This window comes from Rhopilema esculentum, chromosome 3 (assembly GCF_057945365.1).
Source record: "Rhopilema esculentum isolate cy_ngs chromosome 3, ASM5794536v1, whole genome shotgun sequence".
In the NCBI taxonomy this organism is placed as follows: Eukaryota; Metazoa; Cnidaria; class Scyphozoa; order Rhizostomeae; family Rhizostomatidae; genus Rhopilema; species Rhopilema esculentum.
The window spans coordinates 8,924,059-8,944,382 of record NC_142817.1 but is presented as its reverse complement, the minus strand read 5'-3'; the positions used below and the strand labels follow the sequence as shown (position 1 = coordinate 8,944,382).

Sequence of the window (20,324 nt, the reverse complement as noted above, 5' to 3'; positions counted from 1 at the left end):
CCCTCCGCTCATCTTTCGTCGTCTGTCGCTGAGCATCGTGCACGCATCCTTACAAATTTGGAGAATGCGCAGCGTATCGTTTCTTCTAAGACGCAGTTGGCTCAACAGAAAATGAAAGAATACTACGACCGACACAGTCAACCAGTTCTTTACGATATCGGAGACAAAGTATGGGTGTTTACCCCGAAAAGCAAGAAAGGCTTATCGAAAAAATTATTGCACAACTATCACGGTCCGTACCGTATTGTCGCCAAGCTTTCTCCGGTCCACTTTCGTTTGCGAACTCTCGATAACCGTCCGGTATCGGTTCCAGTCCACGCCAATAGATTAAAGCCGTATTACGATCCGAACGATCGTCCAATCGAGCCACCCGCGGATTTTGACAATTCTAACGATCTCCCTGACAATGATTTGCCTTCCGATAGCTTCGATAATGGCCTGATATCAGAAGAACCGGCTATAACGCGCCCGGAAGAGACACATACTCCGTTGGAGATTAAGAACTACGTTGCTCTCCCAAACCAGGAGGTTTGAACTTAAGGGGGGAGGCATGTTACGGTACGAAGATCGAACTTCTATCACGTGCTGGTCCACGTGGTTATCAGCGTGAACATCCTTTTATTAACTTTTATGCTTTTTAACTATTGTTCTATTCTAGTATCTAATTGGCTGTTATCATGTTCTGTTTTGTTATTGGCTAGCTGTATTTTAGAAAGGGTATAAAGGAGCTTGCCTGTTTTAGAGTAGGAGGCTTTTTACTGTGGGCGTTCCCGCCTTGCCAAAAGAATCGTGGCCGCCGTTTCCCGATGAAAAGTCGAAGCGTGTGTCGCTTGAAAGACGTCGCTGTTGCCATTCGAAGTATTTAATTCAGAGACGCCACAAGTCGCCAATACTAAAGCAAGCAAGCTAAAGGTCGTGAGTGCTTTGTTTTCATTGTTATTCTTAGCTTTTCTATATTCTTTATATTAAACATTTGAGACTGATTGCCTATGAAGTTATTCGTTGACTCACAAACTGTTAGACTTAAGAGGCGTAGTCTAATACCGTCCCGATATAGAGATTTGACAAGACTATTAGGAAAGTTGGTTATTATCATACAGAGTTAGATTGACAAAATGTATTGCAGAGGTTTGTGACACTAGCTAAAAAGTTTCAGGCAATAATTTTTAAATCAGGTAAATTTGCATTCCACAACCCCCCACCCCCCCCAACGAGGCTTGCCTCGCGACGGCCCTGCCTGCTATATGGGGCAAATCGATTTTTTTTCTGTCGGCAATTTGACACATCCAGCGTCGGCAGTTACGGAGAATATAAACTTCGGCACCTTGAAGGTTTGTCTCTAGCGCCACCCCTGGGGCAATGCGGGGAGTCTTTCGGCCCCCTAAGAATTTGATTTGTAAAGCTGGGGTAAAGATGTGTGTTTCGTGGCGTTTTCATTCCCTTGGTTAATCTAGGGGTATTTAAGCCTAATGGCATCGCTAAAACCTCTCACACCTTTAGGCATCTTTTATGCTTTTTAGCGTTTTTTGATGCTATTAGGTAGAGCTGGTGCATCGGCTATTGGTGGGGAAAATAAGGCTTTTCCTGTCTATTCCCTTCAAATTATCAATCATATTTGGGCGTTATTGTGTAACTTCCCTTAGTAGCCCCTTTTAGTGATTTATGGGAGGTTGAGCGATTTGCGCCGATTCACCAACGGCCTAACTCTCTCTCGATGATGTGGAAACGTAGCCTCACGACCGACCTTCTGATGTCTATGGCAGATTTTCTGAGGGAGTTTTATGCCCTTTATGTTGCATTGGTATTTCATTCCCGAATGAGTAAATTAAAGTGACTACTTATAAAGCACGGCTCAATTATTTGTCTCGATACTTTACCAGCAGTGGAAGTCGATCTTTCTGCTTGCCTTGGTTGTCAACAAGGATGAAACAGCTTTCGTTTATTGCAATTAAACTTCACATGCAGCTGTAGCTCCACTCAGATGTTGTTTTCACAACATTCGACTGTGTAAAGGACACATGCCCGTAATGGCTTACCGTATTAGCTTTTTAACATCTTACTTACATGAGGGGAACATTGTATAAGAATGGATATAGCAGCAGGCTCAACAACAGGAATTTACAAGGGCAGGAGCTGCGTTCAGAGTGAGCACCATACCAGCTAACCAGCCCTGATACAGATAGAAAACCAAGCTGATGCAACAGAAATGCACCACTCAGCTTGTCAAATGCAACAGCATAAGTGTTATCAACATCTTATCTAGTGTTATCAACAAATATCTATTCTCGAGTCTGAAATAAAAGTACCCCTCCCACTGCTTATTAATTTCCAAAAAAAATAGTTATCTCTATTCCTATGCGAATCTGTGGTGGAATGAGATACCTTTGCATATAAGAAATAGCCCAGCAGTTATTCTACATATATTTATTTTGTTTATTCTAGACTGGAGAGCAAATATTGCAGTAATCGTCATGAGAAACTATCAATAGTGGATTGTTTATGAGCAATCTCACTTTTGAATACTCCCTAGAAACGTGACAGGCAGGGTGTCAAAAAACGAAAGAAGTTCAATCTTTTCATTTTACAAGACCATGCTTTCCAATAAAATTTCAAAGCTTAGATTTTAAAAGCAAATATATCTAAAACATAAGAGTTTTATTCTCAGCTGGCCAAATGCATATCTGTGGCCAGAATGGAGTCGCGTGTTCCGCCGAGGGTGTTAAAAATATATCGAAATGGTTTTTAGGCAAGTAAATACTGAATTTAAACCCGAATGCGAAGTAGTAAGGGTTTAGTAGCTGTTGTCTGTAAAAACACATAGTCTGTCGGGAACTCTTCATTTAAGTAACCTACCTAATAAAGTTTCCATTTATTTGGCTTAACTTTCATTTTTACAGGCAACTTTCAATACTTTGCAGGCAGGTATGGTATGTTCCTTTGTTTTGTCAGTGATGTGAAGTGTTTTCGGAGATTATCAAACACCTTCGCCTTTAATTCAATTTATATATGACAAATGTGATAACGATTTCCTTGGGATTAACACTGACCAAATGTCGATAACAAATTACAATAGACCTATCTTTTTATTTCTTACGGATGCACTTACGGAAGAGAAGGAAAGTCGATGAGTCAGCTTAGAGCCTTAAAGTGTATCATTCTGAATGCTACTCAGTTACTGAGGCCGCATCTTTCATGTTGAAAACAAAGTATTTTGATAAGAGCTTGTACTTAAACAAAGCAACAGGCGGATTTGATTACTCGTGGATGCGGTGTTAGGAACAAGCTATAGCGGTGAACGCGAGTGTTTTCGCCACCTGCTATATCGTACAATTCACAAACAAGTAACAATGGAAACAGACAGGCTACAGAAACATTTCCACAAACATCAGTTCTGATATTGTTGAAGAGAATCACAAATATTCTAGCTAAACACCAGGATAATAATTGTCTTGGTGAGTAAAGATTTATGACTTTCATGTAAATGCATATCTTAAACTAAAGATAGTGTTACCAAGAAAACTCTCAAGGAATAAAGCAACTATTTAAAGAAATGAATCATTACTTTTTAAGATGTTTGCACCTGTAAAAAATATTTTAAATAATGTATTTGACTAAACGTGTTGAGAGCAGCGATAATTCATTTTGTTATCTATTTCAAGAGCATGTCCTAGATGTTGAATTATCATGTTTTGATATGATTATCACTTTTGCCTGAGATTGAAAATTATTTGGCGAGCTTCGACAGTGAAGCACCACAAGTTATACAATAATTTAGATTTAAGCTACAATTTGAGCTTAAATATAGCAAGGCAGAGGAAAAAAAAGTATCAGCTCTGTTTACAAAGATTGAATGAGGGTCTGTAGTTGTCACGCTAACTAGTAGAAACATGAAATACAAAAACAAAAAAACAATTCACACAGAAGGACTTAAAATGTGGAAAACCTGCTTGATGATTTGATGATGCTTTTAAGATGTTTATGGCGATATCTTATATAAAATAGTACCCGAGATTTGAAGAATAATAGCTCAAAGCAAAGCTGCTAATTGCGAAGTTGTTCCTATTAACCATCGTCTCTTCCTTGCTTGGACAAAGAATCGTTAAAGAGTATAGCCACAATTCTGTGGTATAGCTTTGTTGTAATTTTCGCAAGCAGCAATGGTGTTAATTCTAACAGGAATAGCTCATTAAACGTGTAATAAATGTAAACAAGGCAGTTTGAGCGCAGTAAATACAATATAAAAATATAGAAGAGATCTATATTCTAAAAAGATATTGAAGAAATGAGCAGCAGGAAGCTACGCCATTCACAAATTTATATTTGTATTCCTGAGTTCATCTGCTTCTGTTAAGCGTGGGTAGATATTTGACCCGTTTCAATTGAGTACATATATTTAACTAAAAGGTGCTAGTTCTTAAAATTTCAGCCAATCTTATTTACTATCCGAATACGATAAGATTTGGGTTTGGATCACTCAACGCTGATCCGCTATTGAAAACGTAGGATGCTAGATATGAATTATTGAGAGACCTCATTAAATATTCATTACGTAGGTAGAGCGTATTCTGGCAATGGTTTAAAGCTGATCAATGTACCTTTACAGGTTATTGGCGGCAATAGTTGAGAAAAAGGATTCGAAGGGATTGTGTTACTTTAAAAAGGGCAGACGATCGGGTAGCTCATGAGCATATTGAAAAAAGGGTTTCTCCTGGAGAACTACTGCATCGGCCTGGAAATTGTTTGAGGTATCTGAAAATGGGAGATACGTTTCGGCGGATAAGTTTGAGCCAACGAAGAAAGGCTTCCACCAACTCATTTCCAGATGCAAGGAGCAGGAAGCGATCTGCATTCGAACAGAGAACACTGAGCAGCGAATCAGTGGAACACTGCGCAAATATGAACAAGCGAAAGATATCACGGCCGATTCTAAGAATGAATAGTGAAGAAAGACACGAGACAAAAAGTGACAAGGACAGGGAACAAGACACAGCTAGCAACTGTATGGCTGGCATCTCTAAAGAGGTAGCCTTCTTGCATAAGGAGTTAGAATGCAGTCGCATGGAGGCAACGAACGAACGAAACAACAAACAGTGCAAAGGAAACGATGATGTAAGCAGGTTGAGTGAAATACATTCATGGGTAAAGGAGACCATTGAACAAAACGAGGTCATGATACAGATAGCAATAGTTTTGCCTATTATTTTTACAGCGCTGTATATAATATTCGTTGAAAAAGGTTCTCTCTACGTAACTAAAGCAGTTTAGTGCAGATGTCAATGTGCTTTAGCTGTTGCTGCCAAAAAAATTCTTGAATTAACTTTATAGTACAATATGCAGGTACAGCATGCCTTCTCCTTAGTAATGTTAATTGCACATTACTCAGAGCCCAAAACTCTTTACGCACCTGTGTTAAATGTGTTTATTGTACAAATAGTGGTTTGCTTTAATATTTAAAAAAGAATGCGCATTTGTAATACTAAGTTCTTACTTGTTAAATATTTAGAATTAAGTCCACAAGGCTACTTGGACAATCTATACCGCCCGTGGAAGCCGTTTATGAGCAATCAATGTTTATAATTTATGCCTGGTTGTTGTTCCTATCAGCAGAGAAGCAGCCTCATATTCGCCAAAGCCTCTTATTAGGTTAAGATTATTCTGTTGGTAATCTATCTGCATTACCGGATTTGCACATCGACAGCCTCTGTAAAACAGTATTGCTCTAACATAATTAAAGACTCATTGCTAACAATGAGCCATTGCGCCACGCAAGCATCCCATAATGCATTTTTAGACAGTCTGAAATCAACTTTGGTTAATCCGTAGAAGTTTACTGCCATTGTTTGGATCGTCGCCACGCTCGCAAAGGCCCATTGTTAGCAATAAGTCTTTAAGGTAGTAATGTTTGAAAACCATTAATATGTTTAATGCTAAGCATAAAACAAAATCGTGACACAAAGTTATAAAAAGATAATAGGATCAAGACATAAACTATTAATTCGGATTCAATGTTAAAAAGTCATTGAAAATTTTGCCTGCATTATTTAAAGAATTATAACACAAAATATCATCATTTGTAATTGGATAAATTAGGAATAATTACACAACATTTTCATAGACTTCAATAAAATTTTTTCTTCTAAGTTAAAATATTGTTTTAGAATTAAATTCAAGTCAGACAATTAGCCAATCATCACCTTGAATGTAGTTTTTGACTTGATGAGGACTTGAACTGGAGTTGGATTTGCTTTAAATCAGCATAATCTAGAAGAAAAACAGAATAAAGCGGTTCAATGGATTTTCATACTGTCTTCATCTCCTGCCTGGGATAGACATTAATCACCCTTCAGTGATCACCTAGCCTTTTCTACTATATAATTAATGCTGCAGCACAGAAATACCTTAATGGAATGACACAAAGAGGTTTCAGGCAATTTTCAACTTTCACCTTATTCTTTTGAAAATGAAATTACTCAAAACCTGTTAGCTTTTTCATGTTACAAAAGTTATCATAGTTTCAAGATCCCTTTATCTGACCGAAATACAAATAACAGCTACGAAAGAATTGCAAGTCATTTTTTAAATGTCCTTGTTCTGCAGCCTGTTTTTCTGTCTATGGGTCGCTTCAGCGTCACTGCTCATGTGACTGAAATTTAGGCAAAGTAATTTTCTCGTGTCACTTCATAGCAAATTGATTTGAGTCGGTTTATCAGCAGTGAATGTTAAGAGACTGAAAACATAGAACGCATAGAACCAAGCAGTTTCACTTCGAAGAATATCTATCAGCTAGGTGCCTATACATTATCGTATCGTATTCTCCTTTTCACTATTTGTTTGTAAACATTCATTAGGCCTAAATTTTAAACAATCTTTTCAGCTCTCGTTATATGTGTTGGTCCTCAACAGCTGCAAGCATTGTAGTAAGAGGAGAAATAAAACTTTTATCAAATTTTTTGATAATTCTTCAAGTCATATTATCATATCATTTTATTTCTTCGAAGTGATATTCAGGCTTAAGAGATGTAGGCGCCATTAGCAGTAAAAAGTGCAGCCAAGGAATTAAGATAAAATTTGAGGGTGAAGCATTCCGTAAAAATTGAACTTTAAGACGATGCTACTAAAAATAGAAAAAAAATTTTGCTGGCGAAAATCATATAAACCAATATTTAGTTAAACTAATGACAACTCTAACTTTATCAGACGTGCAAAAGACATTTGAGGTTCACCTCAGATTTTAACAATTTTCTTCATTGTTTTATCATATCTGATGTTTTACCTTTCATTTGAAATTTAAAATACATTAATTATTCATTTAAAAACACTGAATTTTTGTTATCAGTAGTGCTTTTGAAGACATAATATCTTTACAATGAATGAAAATGTATGCAAAATTACCATCAAAACAAAAGACGCTTTCAGCATACTCTTTTCTCTTTTGGGCAATAAATTCCCTTGAGGTTAGTCTTGTGTTTGTCTGCAAAATCAATCAGTGACCAATTTGTTATAGAAGTGCGTTTAATCATATGAAGATAACGGGACGAAATATTAGCTACAACTGATTTACGTCTATTTGTTGTTGTTTATTCTCGATTTTTAATTGATTTTTTCACCACAAGAATTCTATCAGAGTCCGTCGAGCAGCCTGCTTTTGTGGCCTTTCCTTTATTCACATGTTTAATCATAGTCTATGGTTTGATTCAAACATATATCAAAAATACAAACTCCTCTTAAAAACATCAATTTTTTTGCAGCTCCAAGCCAATGTTTGTCATGTCAAAACGTGGCGGAGATTCAATCGATTAAAAGAAAAATGCCTCTTTTGCAAAGAGTCACTTTGCTTTAGCCATAGTCTATGCTTTAGCTAAAGACTTACAGCCTTGAAAAAGAAACCGTCTCCTCCATTCCCTTTATGAGAGAGTTGAATAGAGTGAGGCCTTGGAAAAACACAGCCAGGGTTTATATCGCTTTGTAGTTTATATGGCAGCTGTGTTTCCTTGATATACTGTGACAGAACACCTTCTACATAGCAGGTCACTCTTCATTCCTGAAGACATCAGCAGCATAACAATAAAAGACTGGTAATAACAAAATATTTAAGACTCTTACTCAAAGTTAACACGTTTTTAATTCATGTTTATCAAAGTAAACAGCTGAATAACCTTACAAAGTTCTCAACTATCTTAAACATTGCGGAACCACCAACCATGAACTGCTACCCTGCTGATATCGTCAGGAAAGAAGGGTAACCTACTACATAGATGGTTTTCTACAGGACGATTTCAAAGAAACACAGCTGCCAAACAAATGACTAAAACGAAAACCCTGGAAACATTGGAGGGCACATCAAAGATTAAGGAGAAATATTCTTGCCTTGCTTTTAGGAGTAATCTTTGACACAGACATCGAACAATTTGGAGACTTCCATGGTGTCTTCTTTGCCCAGTTGCCAACACTGTGTTTCTTTATTTTGCCGTATGATGTTATATCTTTCTGAACAGCTGTATTCCTTGCTTTTGTCGAAGGCCAATCACAACGAATGTTCTCTTTTATTATCTGTTCATTTGATGCCGTATGAATTGAAGTTTTCTTAACTTTAGCTTGATATGTTTCATTTGTAGGTTGTTTTTCTTTGGGGTCCTCAACCTGTAACATCTCTTGTGAATCATTTAGATCTGAACAAATATCGAACATGAATATTTCGGAATGATCATCTTTCTTTTCTGTTTGATTACGTCTTTTGGGTCTTCTTATAATGTTGTTATTGATATTATCTGGAACAAAGCCATAATCATTCATATTTAGTTCAAGTCCTTTCAAAAGCAAGCAAGTAACATCTCAAAGTTAGTCGAAATTATCAAAACAAGCAATAAAATAGCTAGCAAATATATTGCAGACTCTCACAAAGTAAAAAGTATTTCAGAGGCTCTTACCATATGTTTAATTTGCAAAGATTTTTTCACATTACATATAATCATGGTTATAGCGTAACTTATGTGAAAAGGATAGGGATAAATGGAGGAGATTGCTGAAAGCTGCGTGCTGGTATTTCGAAACCAGACAAACAAGCACCTTCCTTTATTTGGTTTATTCCTTTGGCGGGATTCAACTATTCCCCTTCCTTGATGTCATACTGGTCTTTTATGTAATCTCACAGTGACAAAATTAAATTCATTTAAAACATTTCACAGCAAATGGTGATGACAAGTATTTCTGATATAATGTTACCATTTGAAGGTGTATTCTCCTGTTTGATAGTAACCCCATTAACGATAGGAGAAACGGCTGCAACTGGTGAAGAACTGTTTACTTCTGAGAAACAAATCATTCTTTCAGATGGTAGAAGATTAGAGAGCGGTTGCACTCTTTGATGTTGCAAGGTCACAATTGGCCTTCTGATCTGACAATGTTGTAGTTGGGTCGTTGGCTGGTCTATTGAGAGAAAATAATCAGATCTTGAATAATTAGAGAACATAAAAGAGTTTTAGGTATGATTTTTGAAATTATCTTAATAGTAAAATGAAAATTAAGTACGGCTTTTAAAAGATCGATTCAACCTTGCTTAATTCCAAAAACCTCTTGAAACGCAGTAAAATAAAGGTATTTAATTTCCATAAGCAAATATTGGATATTTCAACTTATGCGTAAGATGGTTATGTCGAAGGCATTGTGCTAGTCCGACTGAATTCGACTTATATAAAGCTGTAAAATGAAAGAGCTATCCAGAATACCAAGAAAGCTACTATGCTAGCTCAGCATCCTGAATTCTTTTGAAGATAATCTTTGAGAGGTCTGTTGAATGCAGATTATTTCCCAATGACCATTGATGATACCAAAAGATGTCACTACAGTTGCACAGAAGAAAAAGAGCTTGACAATTTAGATCTGAAATTTCTTTAATGACCAAAAACCTTGATGGCAATAAAGACTTTATTACCGCATCTTGCATTTGTTAGGCTGCTGGCATTTGACAAATTCATAGAAGACTTTGGGCTTTGGCACTGCAAAGTGTGGTGCATATATTTTTGCATGCAACTATTTTGCTGACTTTCAGGTGAATAGCCATCTTTGACTTGCAGCTCATACTGGTGATCATTTTCTTTAACAACATCCGTCTGGGTTTCTTTTACAAGCATTTCCAATCTGTAGTATTGTGTGCTTTCATCTCTTGTTGGTATGGTGCCAGTTTGAACTGATGCTTCCTTTGTATCTGCAGGCTTTCTTGCAACATATGATAATATTTCTTGCAACAGACTTTCATTTCTTAAATTGTGCTTCTCATCTTCATTTTCTTTATTTTCTTTGATTGACACCAGCTGCGCTAAGATATTTTCACTTTGATTTTGAAGAGTCTGGAGTTGTTGCGTAAGCTAGAATGAATATACAAGGAACTTTCCAACTTTGTTTATAAATAAACAAAGAAACTTCAATTTAAAAATTGCCTTGCATTAAAAGCCATTGGCAAAAACTAAGAAAATTTGAAAAAAGATTTATCACCCATAAAACAAAATTTAAACTTTAGGGTATCTGCCGGAAAAGAATAAGCAATACTGAGAAAATATCGTAAAAAATTATTTTCATGAAGCACCTGTTGGAATTCTTCTTTTGATTTTACTTTTGCATCAATTGACGACTTCTGAAGTACTTCAAAATTTCCTTTCACCTCTTCAGCAACTAAAGAAGTATTTATTGATTTAATTCAAATGTCATAGAGAAGATTCATGTGTTCTTTGCTTGAAGTTCTAAAACTTTCTATCTATTCTCCCAACCATTTTCATACTTTAAATGTAGAAATCTTGATAGAGTCATTCATCATTCAAGAGTTAAAAAGTTGAAGAATGAATACCACTCAAGATTTAAACTATTACCAAAGATACAAACATGCCTTTTTCAAGGTCTTTTGTGATTTGCACTGCAGTTGTATGCCATTTTTCAGAAGATTTTGAGATTTCTGATCCAAGCTCTGTTTTTATATCCCCAATGCTTGCCTGTACCTATGGAAACAATAAGTCAGAAAAAACATTTTCAAACAATCTTGAATTTCATTTAAAGGTTTTTCTAAATATATACCTAAACGACGATTGACAACAATGGTACAGATGGCAAAACAAAATTGTGATGATATTGAAATGTTAAGCTTTTATGGCTATTGCAATCTAATACTTCATAATGCCTTAAACTTTTTGTCAGTAGCAGGATAGAGAATAAAGTAATAACATTGATTGTATTACAAAATCTATCTAAACTAAGTTGTTATTATCAATATGATATCTAAATTTAAAGAATCAATTAGCAACTTCAATATTCATTCAGCAGACCTCCTCTGAATACTCATTCAGCATTTTGACAATGTGATCCAGCTTTGCCCTGAAAGAAAGTTGTATGATTAATAATTACAATATATTTACTAAAAAGAAAATATTAGTTTAATCTCTTACTAATGGTTGATATTAGCAATAAAACTCTAAAATGAAATAAAAAACAGCTTCTTCACCTTGCTTCATGTTCATATGATTTCTTCCTTTGAATTTCTACATATTGCTGAATTGTCTTTACATGGCCTTTTTCTTCATTGCATTTACTGTCATCTTTGCTTGAAAATATTGGGGGCTTATTCAAATAACGTAAGTGATACTTGCTTCCATCATCATTCTGCATAAGAGAAGAATTCAGTTTCTTTTTTCACTTATTGTGTTCATGTGCTAACAATTTTGTGAGTATTGTTTCTTTATACTTAATTTTTTTATTCTGATTTCCAATGCACCAGAAGCCACATATCTCCATCCTACCTTTTCATCATATCAAGAAGATACACTTAATACATAAAGATTCAACATAAGATATTTAGTGATTAAATAATTTACGTAATGAACTAGATATTTAAGCTATTAAGGAGATTTTGGTAGACCTCCTTTGAAAAAATTTGGGATTAGAGCAACTAACTTAAATAGCACATAAATAGAAGGATTCTACCTGAATTAGAAAGCGAGTTTGATAACAAAAACCTGTAGAAAAATTTACCACACCATAATCTGAATGAAATTTCTTTACCTTTCTCCCCTAAAGGATATCTTTAAGAAAAAAAGGCAACAGAGAACAAACTGAATTCAAGAGTAAGACACATGTGGGCAGGGAAACCTTGCCTATTAATACCTCTTGCAACTGCTGTGATTGGTTTTGCGATTGTGACCAGTAGTCAGAGCCACTGGAAGCCTTCCATGGTCTATATTGAAGATCACCACTGCTTCTATACTGTGAGGCTGATGTTTGGGAATTTCCCCATACTTGGCTGTTCTGTTGACTCTCCCATATCCTATTTGTAAAGTAATTATAAATAAGTAATAATTATTATAGTTTTAATTGCAACAAAATTATTATTTTCGTGGCTATGAAGCAGAAATAGTTTATGCAGATTATGATTATCATTGGTAGGAAACAGGTTTTTGCGAAGATCATTAACTGAGGAAAATATCATCTCTAAGCTATTAAATGTAAGTTTTTTGTTGAATTTACAAGCAATCAAGAGATACCTCTATATGCCTAAGTTATAATGAGCGATTCATTGACTTATCACTTGATACAAATTATCCATCACAGGACAAAATTCATTAAATCTAATTTATTTTGAAAATTTTATCCCATTAGATAATGGACTTTCGTTGTCGTATTGCTTTGTTTTTGAATTATTTATACTTACCCTGGTTCTGTAATGAACTCTCTTGGTTCAACAACATTTTGTGAGAACATTTCTTCTGCCTTGTCTTGAAATATGAGTTAAATCATCTTTACTTAAATTAAGTAAACTTTATAATTTTTTTTCAACATTCAACATGCTCACGTCATTTTCTTTTAATTTCGCGCCAAAGACAGGGAGGCTAAATCCTACGCAGGGTACTACACCGCAGCAAAGTGAAATTAACATGAGAATCGCGCGGATTTATCGCCATGGTGCGCGACTCTCTATTATGTCAACAACAATACAGCCATTTTGGAAGTAACCTAGAGATCGTTAATAGATGTTGAGCAACGAGTGCTGCTAAAGGAAAGGCAAACAGTGTTCATATTTGAAATACAAGGTGCGTATGCAGTACACTTATCTATCACTAGGCAATCCATTCAATTGACAAAGAAATTCCGACAGACGGATTCCGATAGGCAATCGACACTTTCAGCAATATTAGGTTATTGTATCATGTTTACACGTGCTCTGTGTCGTGAAAGATTTTTTATTCTCTTTGGATCATTTTGGTGCTTATTTTAAACGTAGTTTTCTCATCAAAATAACCGTTCTCAAAGTTGTAGTTTTGGATATTATTAATAGCTTTTGATATATTATGTGCCTCTGCAACAGACAAAGTTTTTCCTTTATAAGAAATTCTTTGCAATTATGAGTTTTACAAATGAAACTTTATGAATTTGATTATGTTTTTGTTATCTTAAGGTTTATGAGCATTGTAAATGATCAGATCTTAACAAAGGCATTCAATAAACATGTGTTCTAAGCCTAACTTTTAAGTGTGACTGTAATCATTTGATATTTCATTCATTTCATTTCATTCATTATCAATCAATCCTAAATACAATTTATACACAAAACTCTACAACTAAGATACTAAGATACATCACAACAGTAAGTTTCTAAGTTTTTGATGACAGTGTTTCTGGGTCCAATGTTGCACTGAGTTGCGATGAATTCACTCTTTATGCCAAAAGTGACTCCAGAGTTGTTCTGTACAACAGGTAAAAAATTCTGAGGAAGGATCTGAACTTTTAGTTGCATCTCTAACAAGAAAAATATGATTGTTAGGTAATTGCCTTATAATTTTGTAATTTCAAGTAATAGCAAGATTATAAAGTTGGTCTTTGAGGGTAAGACATTCCTGCGCAACAACTTTCTTCCTTCATCACACCATTGCATTGTTAAGAATCTGCTGCAGAGTCTGTGCATAATTCTTGTTCTTCTGATCATGTTCCCCATGAATATTCCACCATTTAAACTTCTAACTTCTGAATACAAGAAATAAACAACAATAAACAAATGAACAAGCAAGCAAGGTCCCTTTGGTACAAATGCTGTGCATGATTTTTGTGAAACATTCGTTATCAAAAATTGAATTTTCTTGTTCTGGTGTTCCCCATGCAGAAAACAACTTTACGTTCTTTGAAAATGGTACCTGCCTAGAATTTTCAGTTTTAAGTAATTCTTCACTTCTTAACCATCCACGATTAAAAGAATAATTTAAATCATTAAACAGTAATGACAACTTAATAAAAGTTTTAAGAAAACATTCTTATAAGGACTTTTGATAAAAAATACATCATTTGCAAATCTTGAAGAATTTAAATTTTGACCACATCCCTATAAATTCAGTAAAGTTTATCTTTAACTTATATTTAATTCAGTGGCAGTAATCATTTGGTTTGTTGATAAAATACTGTTATAGGCATCTTGCAAATGAATAATTAACTTTCTATTATTGGTCAGAATCAAGATGATTACCACACATAAATTAACTTGTTCTTTGTAGAAAAAGATGCATGGATACAATCAGGAGAAAATCTCTGGAACTTGGGTATGCAACATTTTCTTTCAGACAAAGTATTTTAGTATGCAGTTGTAGACTGGCCAGCACAGATTAAACTCCTTAACACTTGTAACATATTTATTTCTTAGAAGAGTGTTTATGGCACAGTTTGTGGTGACTAGTACCCTACATAACTCAAAGAAGTTGAAAGATTTTTTTTAGATAAAAAGCCTCAAATTTGTGTTTGCTTAAGGTAGAGTAAAATTGACATGAATTCTTTTGCCTTTTGTATAACCTTAGAATCTGTCAAAAATGAATGACTTTTCTTTCCTGCAAAATTGATTCTGAAATTTTTTTAATCACAAAAATTTGTAATATTGGGAATCAGTAAAGCAAAAAAGCGTGTCTTTGAATGTCAAAATTGTGTACTTTGAATTATGGGGTGCCATTAATTAGCTGATAGCAACTGGAAAAGGTGCAACAAGCTATTCTTTCTGGTTTTAGTTTCCAACTGGCTTTCACGGTCACTTCAGAAGCAAGTCAAGACAAGAATTTACAGTTCCATACAGACAGAGGGCCAAGCCACCTCCTCCATCAAAGTTTTTAGATAGAGCATCAGAGCGTTCCAATCACCATTTGTTCTCAAGACATGATAATAGAAACGTTCATGCAAGCACAATGGGAGACTTAGAGATGCATTTCACTCATGTAGGTGTTTTTGTTTTTCTAAATTCGCTTTTCACTACAAAAAGCCTTCAAGGTTTTACCTTATAATGATAACAATACTGAACAGTTCCAGAATAATCAGACCTAGCCGTTTGAGGCAGGCGATTGCCCGTGCGCGCCTCCACGCTCGCCTTGGGTTAGCAAGGCGAGCTATTCATCGCTTGCCTCAATTTCAGTTCGCACGTTAACCACCCACCTTGAATAATGCATTTCAGGGCAGTTGCATGTTCTTCAATTATTGAAGCAGTTAAAACTGGCAAATATGTTATTATATCTTTTTACCCTCAATAAAAGGGTATAAATGATTTTTGCTCTAAGTTTCTCTCATGACCATCTCGTTCAATATTTTCTTCTTCGGTCCACACCATCTGCATAGTGTGATATATTGAATTCATGTCATTTTTTCATAGTTTGTTTTTTAGTTTGTTGTATTTAGTTTCCACAGCAATTAAGCAGCTTCTTTTACATAAGTAATGTACTCTTTTTCTTGTAGCACTTTTGTTTTGTTAAACTTTACATTTATTTACAGTGTTTTTGTGAGTGTTGCTAGCTGTTTCTTTGAAATGTTTGTCCATATTTAGCATCCATATAGAATTTTAGGGGGAAGTAAGCATACTAAGCTCACTTGTCAATTGTTGAGGCAAAATGTATCATTAACGTTTTGCAAATAAAATAATAATATTTGGTACCTATGATAGAAAACTTACTATTTGTGTTCTTGAATCTGTCTTTGTTTGTGAGACGAATATAACTATAAAAGGTTTAATTTTTTTGCAAGTAAGCTCATCCTGTTAGAGAGATCATGATGTTTGTCTATGATATTGAAAGTACGAATACATTCCAAGCAAGTCCAAGTAAACAAATTCATTTCAAGATCTATTTACAAGATTTTCTTTTGTGTATATTTTTACTGATATCATATCGGTCCAGACACAGTTCTCAAGTATTACATTATGATCCAGGGACTTGGCAAACGAAAACCTTCTTCTGGCGCTGCCCAGCATTACAAGGATACATCTGGTCTATTGCACTGGTCCACGGAGCCGAAATTTAGTCCACTTTCTTCATACAGAGCTGACTATTTAAGTCATTCAATGCCACAACAAAGAATGATAAACAAAACAGAGCCAGTGCATAGTCGAAGTCATCTGACGTTGAGGAGAAGACAACTGCGTCCACAAACAGGATATCCTACCGAAAGAACTGCACCTTTGCTTGCTTGGAACGTCCCAGATATTGATACACATTCGAAACCATGCGTTGGTGTAGAAAGAAATTACGGTAATAGAAGACTTTTAAGAGAACCTAGTGCAGCAGAACACAAGAGTGTAAAGAGTATGAATGCCAATGCTGATATGGCCCACGTAATTGAAACTGTTACTCGTTTAGATTTGTAGACAGTTTTTATGTCTTGCACATTAAATTCTTCGGTTTTACTCAATTGAGATATTAGATCTTAGAATTTTAATCTATAATTTTAATTCTTTTGTTTTATAGACAGACACATTATTTACTGTCTATTACTGTACAGAAATTCAACCAATTTGAAAATTTAAGATGAAACTAACCTGTCATTTCTTAATTCAAGCAAAGTAGGGCAAGTTTTATTACAGCGCAGAAAGTCACAAAGCATTTCATACGAATGTGACCAATAGATTGATGGACCTATTTGGTTTTTTTGATGATTTCATTATGCAGTAGATATTAAAAAAGAAAAAGTTTACAAGGGGTTTTACGCAAAAAAGAGCTTTTTATGCCACAAGGACCAACCCAAAACTTCGCTTTATGGGTTATCTGTCACTAGAAGACTGGTTACGCCGCGAATGGGGTCGAACATTTGCTCGAGTCTGAAATATCGCTGCCAAATTAAGACTTAGCTTTCAGCCGAAGACACGTTTGTTTATTTATTGTCAAAGTATAACTACTTCAAATGTATGTCTTTTAAATCGTTATGCTGGATCGTTTGCCATTGTAACTGTTTCCCGATGAATGCATAGAATTTGAATTATCAAAAGAGATATGATGTTTCCACTGTCATCTGTTGTCATGTTTCCACTATCCTTTGTTCATTGCGAACCGATCGAGAGACGAGAGATCACAAATTGATGTACCTGTCTTGTCCACTGTCCACACAAGATATTAAGTACGCATTTTACTTGTGAAAAAATTTAATAGGTTTGCAAAAGTAAAAATCAGTTTATGAAATGGATATAATGTTCTGGAGCAAATCTAATATGGTGCAAATCTAATAACAGCTTAATTCTTCGAGAAAGGCATTTCGACACGCGTTTCTCTTAACAAATCTGGCCAACCTTCCTTCTCTAAATATTTAGCATTATAACCAGGGCTCCGGATGACTCTGATTACCCAAATCAGGTTGCTCAATCTAATACAGCAAATAAACAGTTTTCAATAAAGGTTACAGGATTTGCTCACAAATTTGATAGTGTTAGCTGCCATAGGATTAGTCTCTCTTCTTTTCTGATGTTCATACAGATAATTGAAGATGTAGATGCAAATTAAGACTCGCCAAATAGAGTAGCAAGTCATATTTCTAGCTGTCTTGAAAGATGATTTATTGGCTATCTAGCAATTTACTACGATGATTTGACATTTTTTCTGTATACAATAATATGATATGCTATCGTTGGCCTCGTAAGCAAATTAATACATACAACCGTTTTCAAAGCACCCCGTCCTATTTAAGTCCCATTACGAAAGAAGCTCTCACAGGTGATTTTTCAAGCATTATTTCTGAATACCTCGGGAGATTCTTAAATGGTTAAAGAAGGCGCAATGTCGCAAAATAGAATCCGTTCTGCTCTCGTTGCGTGGAACATAAAATCTTTGTGGGAATATTTTACTGGCATATGTGCTGTTTGTGCAACGTTTCGGCCGTATCATTCAAAGCTCTTAGAACATTTTAGCAAGCACTGAAACAGCATGTAGTAGCATTGCTTCAACATGTTGGTCAGATAAACTTTATCAATGACCAAATTAGACATGGTGCCAATTCAAATAATTTCAAAATATTCTTAAAATTTAGATGCTTTTAATTAAAATGTCCTTTTCCTTACAGTTGAAATTGTTTGCAGTTGAAATTGTTTGCAAATGTTTATTGAATATATTGAAGTGACATTATATGCAAATGAGCGAGTATTCTTTTTGGTTGACGTCGTTGTATACTTATGTAAGCATCAATCATTTACTTGCAATTACCTGTGTTGAGAAACTCTACGTAGTGATGATCTGCGCTGATTCCATTTTGGAAACTGATATCCAAAATCCAAACTATTGTTGAAAAGTGACGCACTTAACTATGGGCCACTACGTCTTTCTTTCTCTCTCTCTCTCTTCCTCTCGCTCTTTCTTGCCCCTCGTTTGTCTATAGTGTCCCGTCTCTCTTGTCTTGCCTCTTGTCTTGTAATTCCTCTCTCTCACTCACTCACTCACTCTCTCTCTCTCTCTCTCTCTCTCTCTCTCTCTCTCTCTCTCTCTCTCTCTCTCTCTCTCTCTCTCTCTCTCTCTCTCTCTCTCTCTCTTTATCTCTCTCTCTTTATCTCTCTCTCTCTGGATATTGGTAGTTGTGTTTTAAACCTAGCGTCAATTAAACAACTGGAATCTCGCCACTGATCTTATCTGAAGATGCTATGCCACCCAAGGAAGTTTTTCTGTCTCCACGTTATCGCTTCTGTCTATCCGTAAGGTGATGCCGCTTTCTGGCAGTAGAACCTCTTAAAGGAAATGCTTCCCTTGCCTGAGGTTAGCAATCGATATTTCCTCAACCAAAAGCAACTTGATTCCAATATGTAGCTTCAAGTTAGAGGTTTTAGCAAAACATCCAAAGATTAGGCCTTGAGAAGGTCCGCTTTAATCCTTCCCAACTTGTGTGGCAGGGAGAATTAAGACTCAACCTTAGCAGCCGGCTCACACTGTGCTAACTATTCCCATAATGCATAGCAGCTTAAAGCCCATGAAGGCAAGATGAAGTGTTAAATAGCTTGATATCGCTAGGTTTTAAATTCCGTATAATCCAAGATCTAATTCGGTTATTGCGTTTCATTTCCCCTCACACTAGCTCTCTCAATAGTGGGACATAGGGGAAATCTTTTTACTAACGATATTAGATGTGCAAATTGCTGCGTTTTGCTTTGGCTCAAACAAAGATCTTAGAATACCTTCAGCTGGTGAGTTTTTTAAACTTTTAGGGAGTTTCTTGTATCTAACCAAAACGGAATACCCAGGCGTCTTTGAAACAAGCTTATTCGTTTTACGTTGCATTATAGTGGCATTATTTCCTGGCAAAGTTGAGATGGTGAACCAAGTTTAAATCTAAGTCAATATGTTGAAATTAAGCAGGTACTAAAAGGTGTCCAGGGATTGTTGTGAGAATAATGCAGCAAATTTTACGCGACACACATTTACAGTCCGTGGACCCTTCAGTTTAGTATGTACTGGTTAACTTTTCATAACGTTGGGATGAGGCTTAAAAAAATTTAATTGATATCATTCATTTGAAATCACCGAAAGATACTAACCATTTTTTACAAAATTACGATACAATGTTATGCTTTTATGGAATAGAAGAAGATAGTAAGAATTTCTAACTTATTTTACAGCTTGCTGGCCAAATTATCTTTTAGCACATAAACTGGTTGGGAAAATTATATAAATGTAGATCATTGTTATGGGTAGTTTGTCGCAAATTATTGCTGTCGGATCGAAATAGTGCTAAACTAGCTTTAGATTCACAACAGGATTGAAAAATAATTAGATATGTATTGAAGTATCCTCTCCAGACCAGAACTTGTCATCAAAGTTTAAAGCTTGGGGTCTTGTCCGAAGGGCCATGTTTATCTAGGCCTTAGACAGGTCGCATTTCCGAAATCATTTCTCAGCAGTTATCGTTTATTTGCACAGATTCGCACTCTACTTACATCCTCTTGCCTTAACAAACTTATTTTCTATCGAAAGGCAATCATGTTTTTTGTCTAGGAAACATCTGTAAATAATGTTCGGTACGATTTTCTTCATAGTATCAAATTAAATATCAGTCCAGGTAAAGAAAAGCCTCGTCGT

General features: G+C 35.4%; 4 protein-coding genes across 4 annotated transcripts in view; 2 read left to right on the top strand and 2 right to left on the bottom strand.

The window, feature by feature from the left end:
* Nucleotides 1–6,126: 6,126 nt before the first annotated feature.
* LOC135692610 (uncharacterized) lies at nucleotides 6,127–10,130 on the bottom strand. Its single transcript, XM_065210802.2, has 5 exons — nucleotides 9,932–10,130; nucleotides 9,223–9,426; nucleotides 8,368–8,768; nucleotides 7,393–7,471; nucleotides 6,127–6,261 (listed from the first exon to the last, which is right to left on the bottom strand). The coding sequence occupies exons 1-5, from the start codon at nucleotides 10,128–10,130 to the stop codon at nucleotides 6,191–6,193; spliced, it is 954 nt and encodes a 317-aa protein (XP_065066874.2). The 3' UTR covers nucleotides 6,127–6,190.
* A 606-nt stretch (nucleotides 10,131–10,736) lies between these two features.
* LOC148960535 (uncharacterized) lies at nucleotides 10,737–12,866 on the bottom strand. The gene is made up of 5 exons (XM_089112012.1): nucleotides 12,692–12,866; nucleotides 12,148–12,307; nucleotides 11,489–11,646; nucleotides 11,313–11,361; nucleotides 10,737–10,988 (listed from the first exon to the last, which is right to left on the bottom strand). The coding sequence occupies exons 1-5, from the start codon at nucleotides 12,739–12,741 to the stop codon at nucleotides 10,851–10,853; spliced, it is 555 nt and encodes a 184-aa protein (XP_088968138.1). The 5' UTR covers nucleotides 12,742–12,866; the 3' UTR covers nucleotides 10,737–10,850.
* A 92-nt stretch (nucleotides 12,867–12,958) lies between these two features.
* LOC135692611 (uncharacterized) lies at nucleotides 12,959–17,282 on the top strand. Its single transcript, XM_065210804.2, has 4 exons — nucleotides 12,959–13,070; nucleotides 14,523–14,567; nucleotides 15,024–15,227; nucleotides 16,208–17,282. The coding sequence occupies exons 2-4, from the start codon at nucleotides 14,529–14,531 to the stop codon at nucleotides 16,640–16,642; spliced, it is 678 nt and encodes a 225-aa protein (XP_065066876.2). The 5' UTR covers nucleotides 12,959–13,070; nucleotides 14,523–14,528; the 3' UTR covers nucleotides 16,643–17,282.
* Nucleotides 17,283–19,291: 2,009 nt separating this feature from the next.
* The window catches only part of LOC135692613 (AVIToxin-VAR1), a 42,207-nt gene continuing 41,174 nt past the window's right edge, over nucleotides 19,292–20,324 (top strand). Inside the window, exon 1 of the mRNA XM_089112016.1 lies at nucleotides 19,292–19,432. The gene's annotated coding sequence lies outside the window, so the exon portion shown is untranslated. The remainder of the gene's footprint in view (nucleotides 19,433–20,324) is intronic.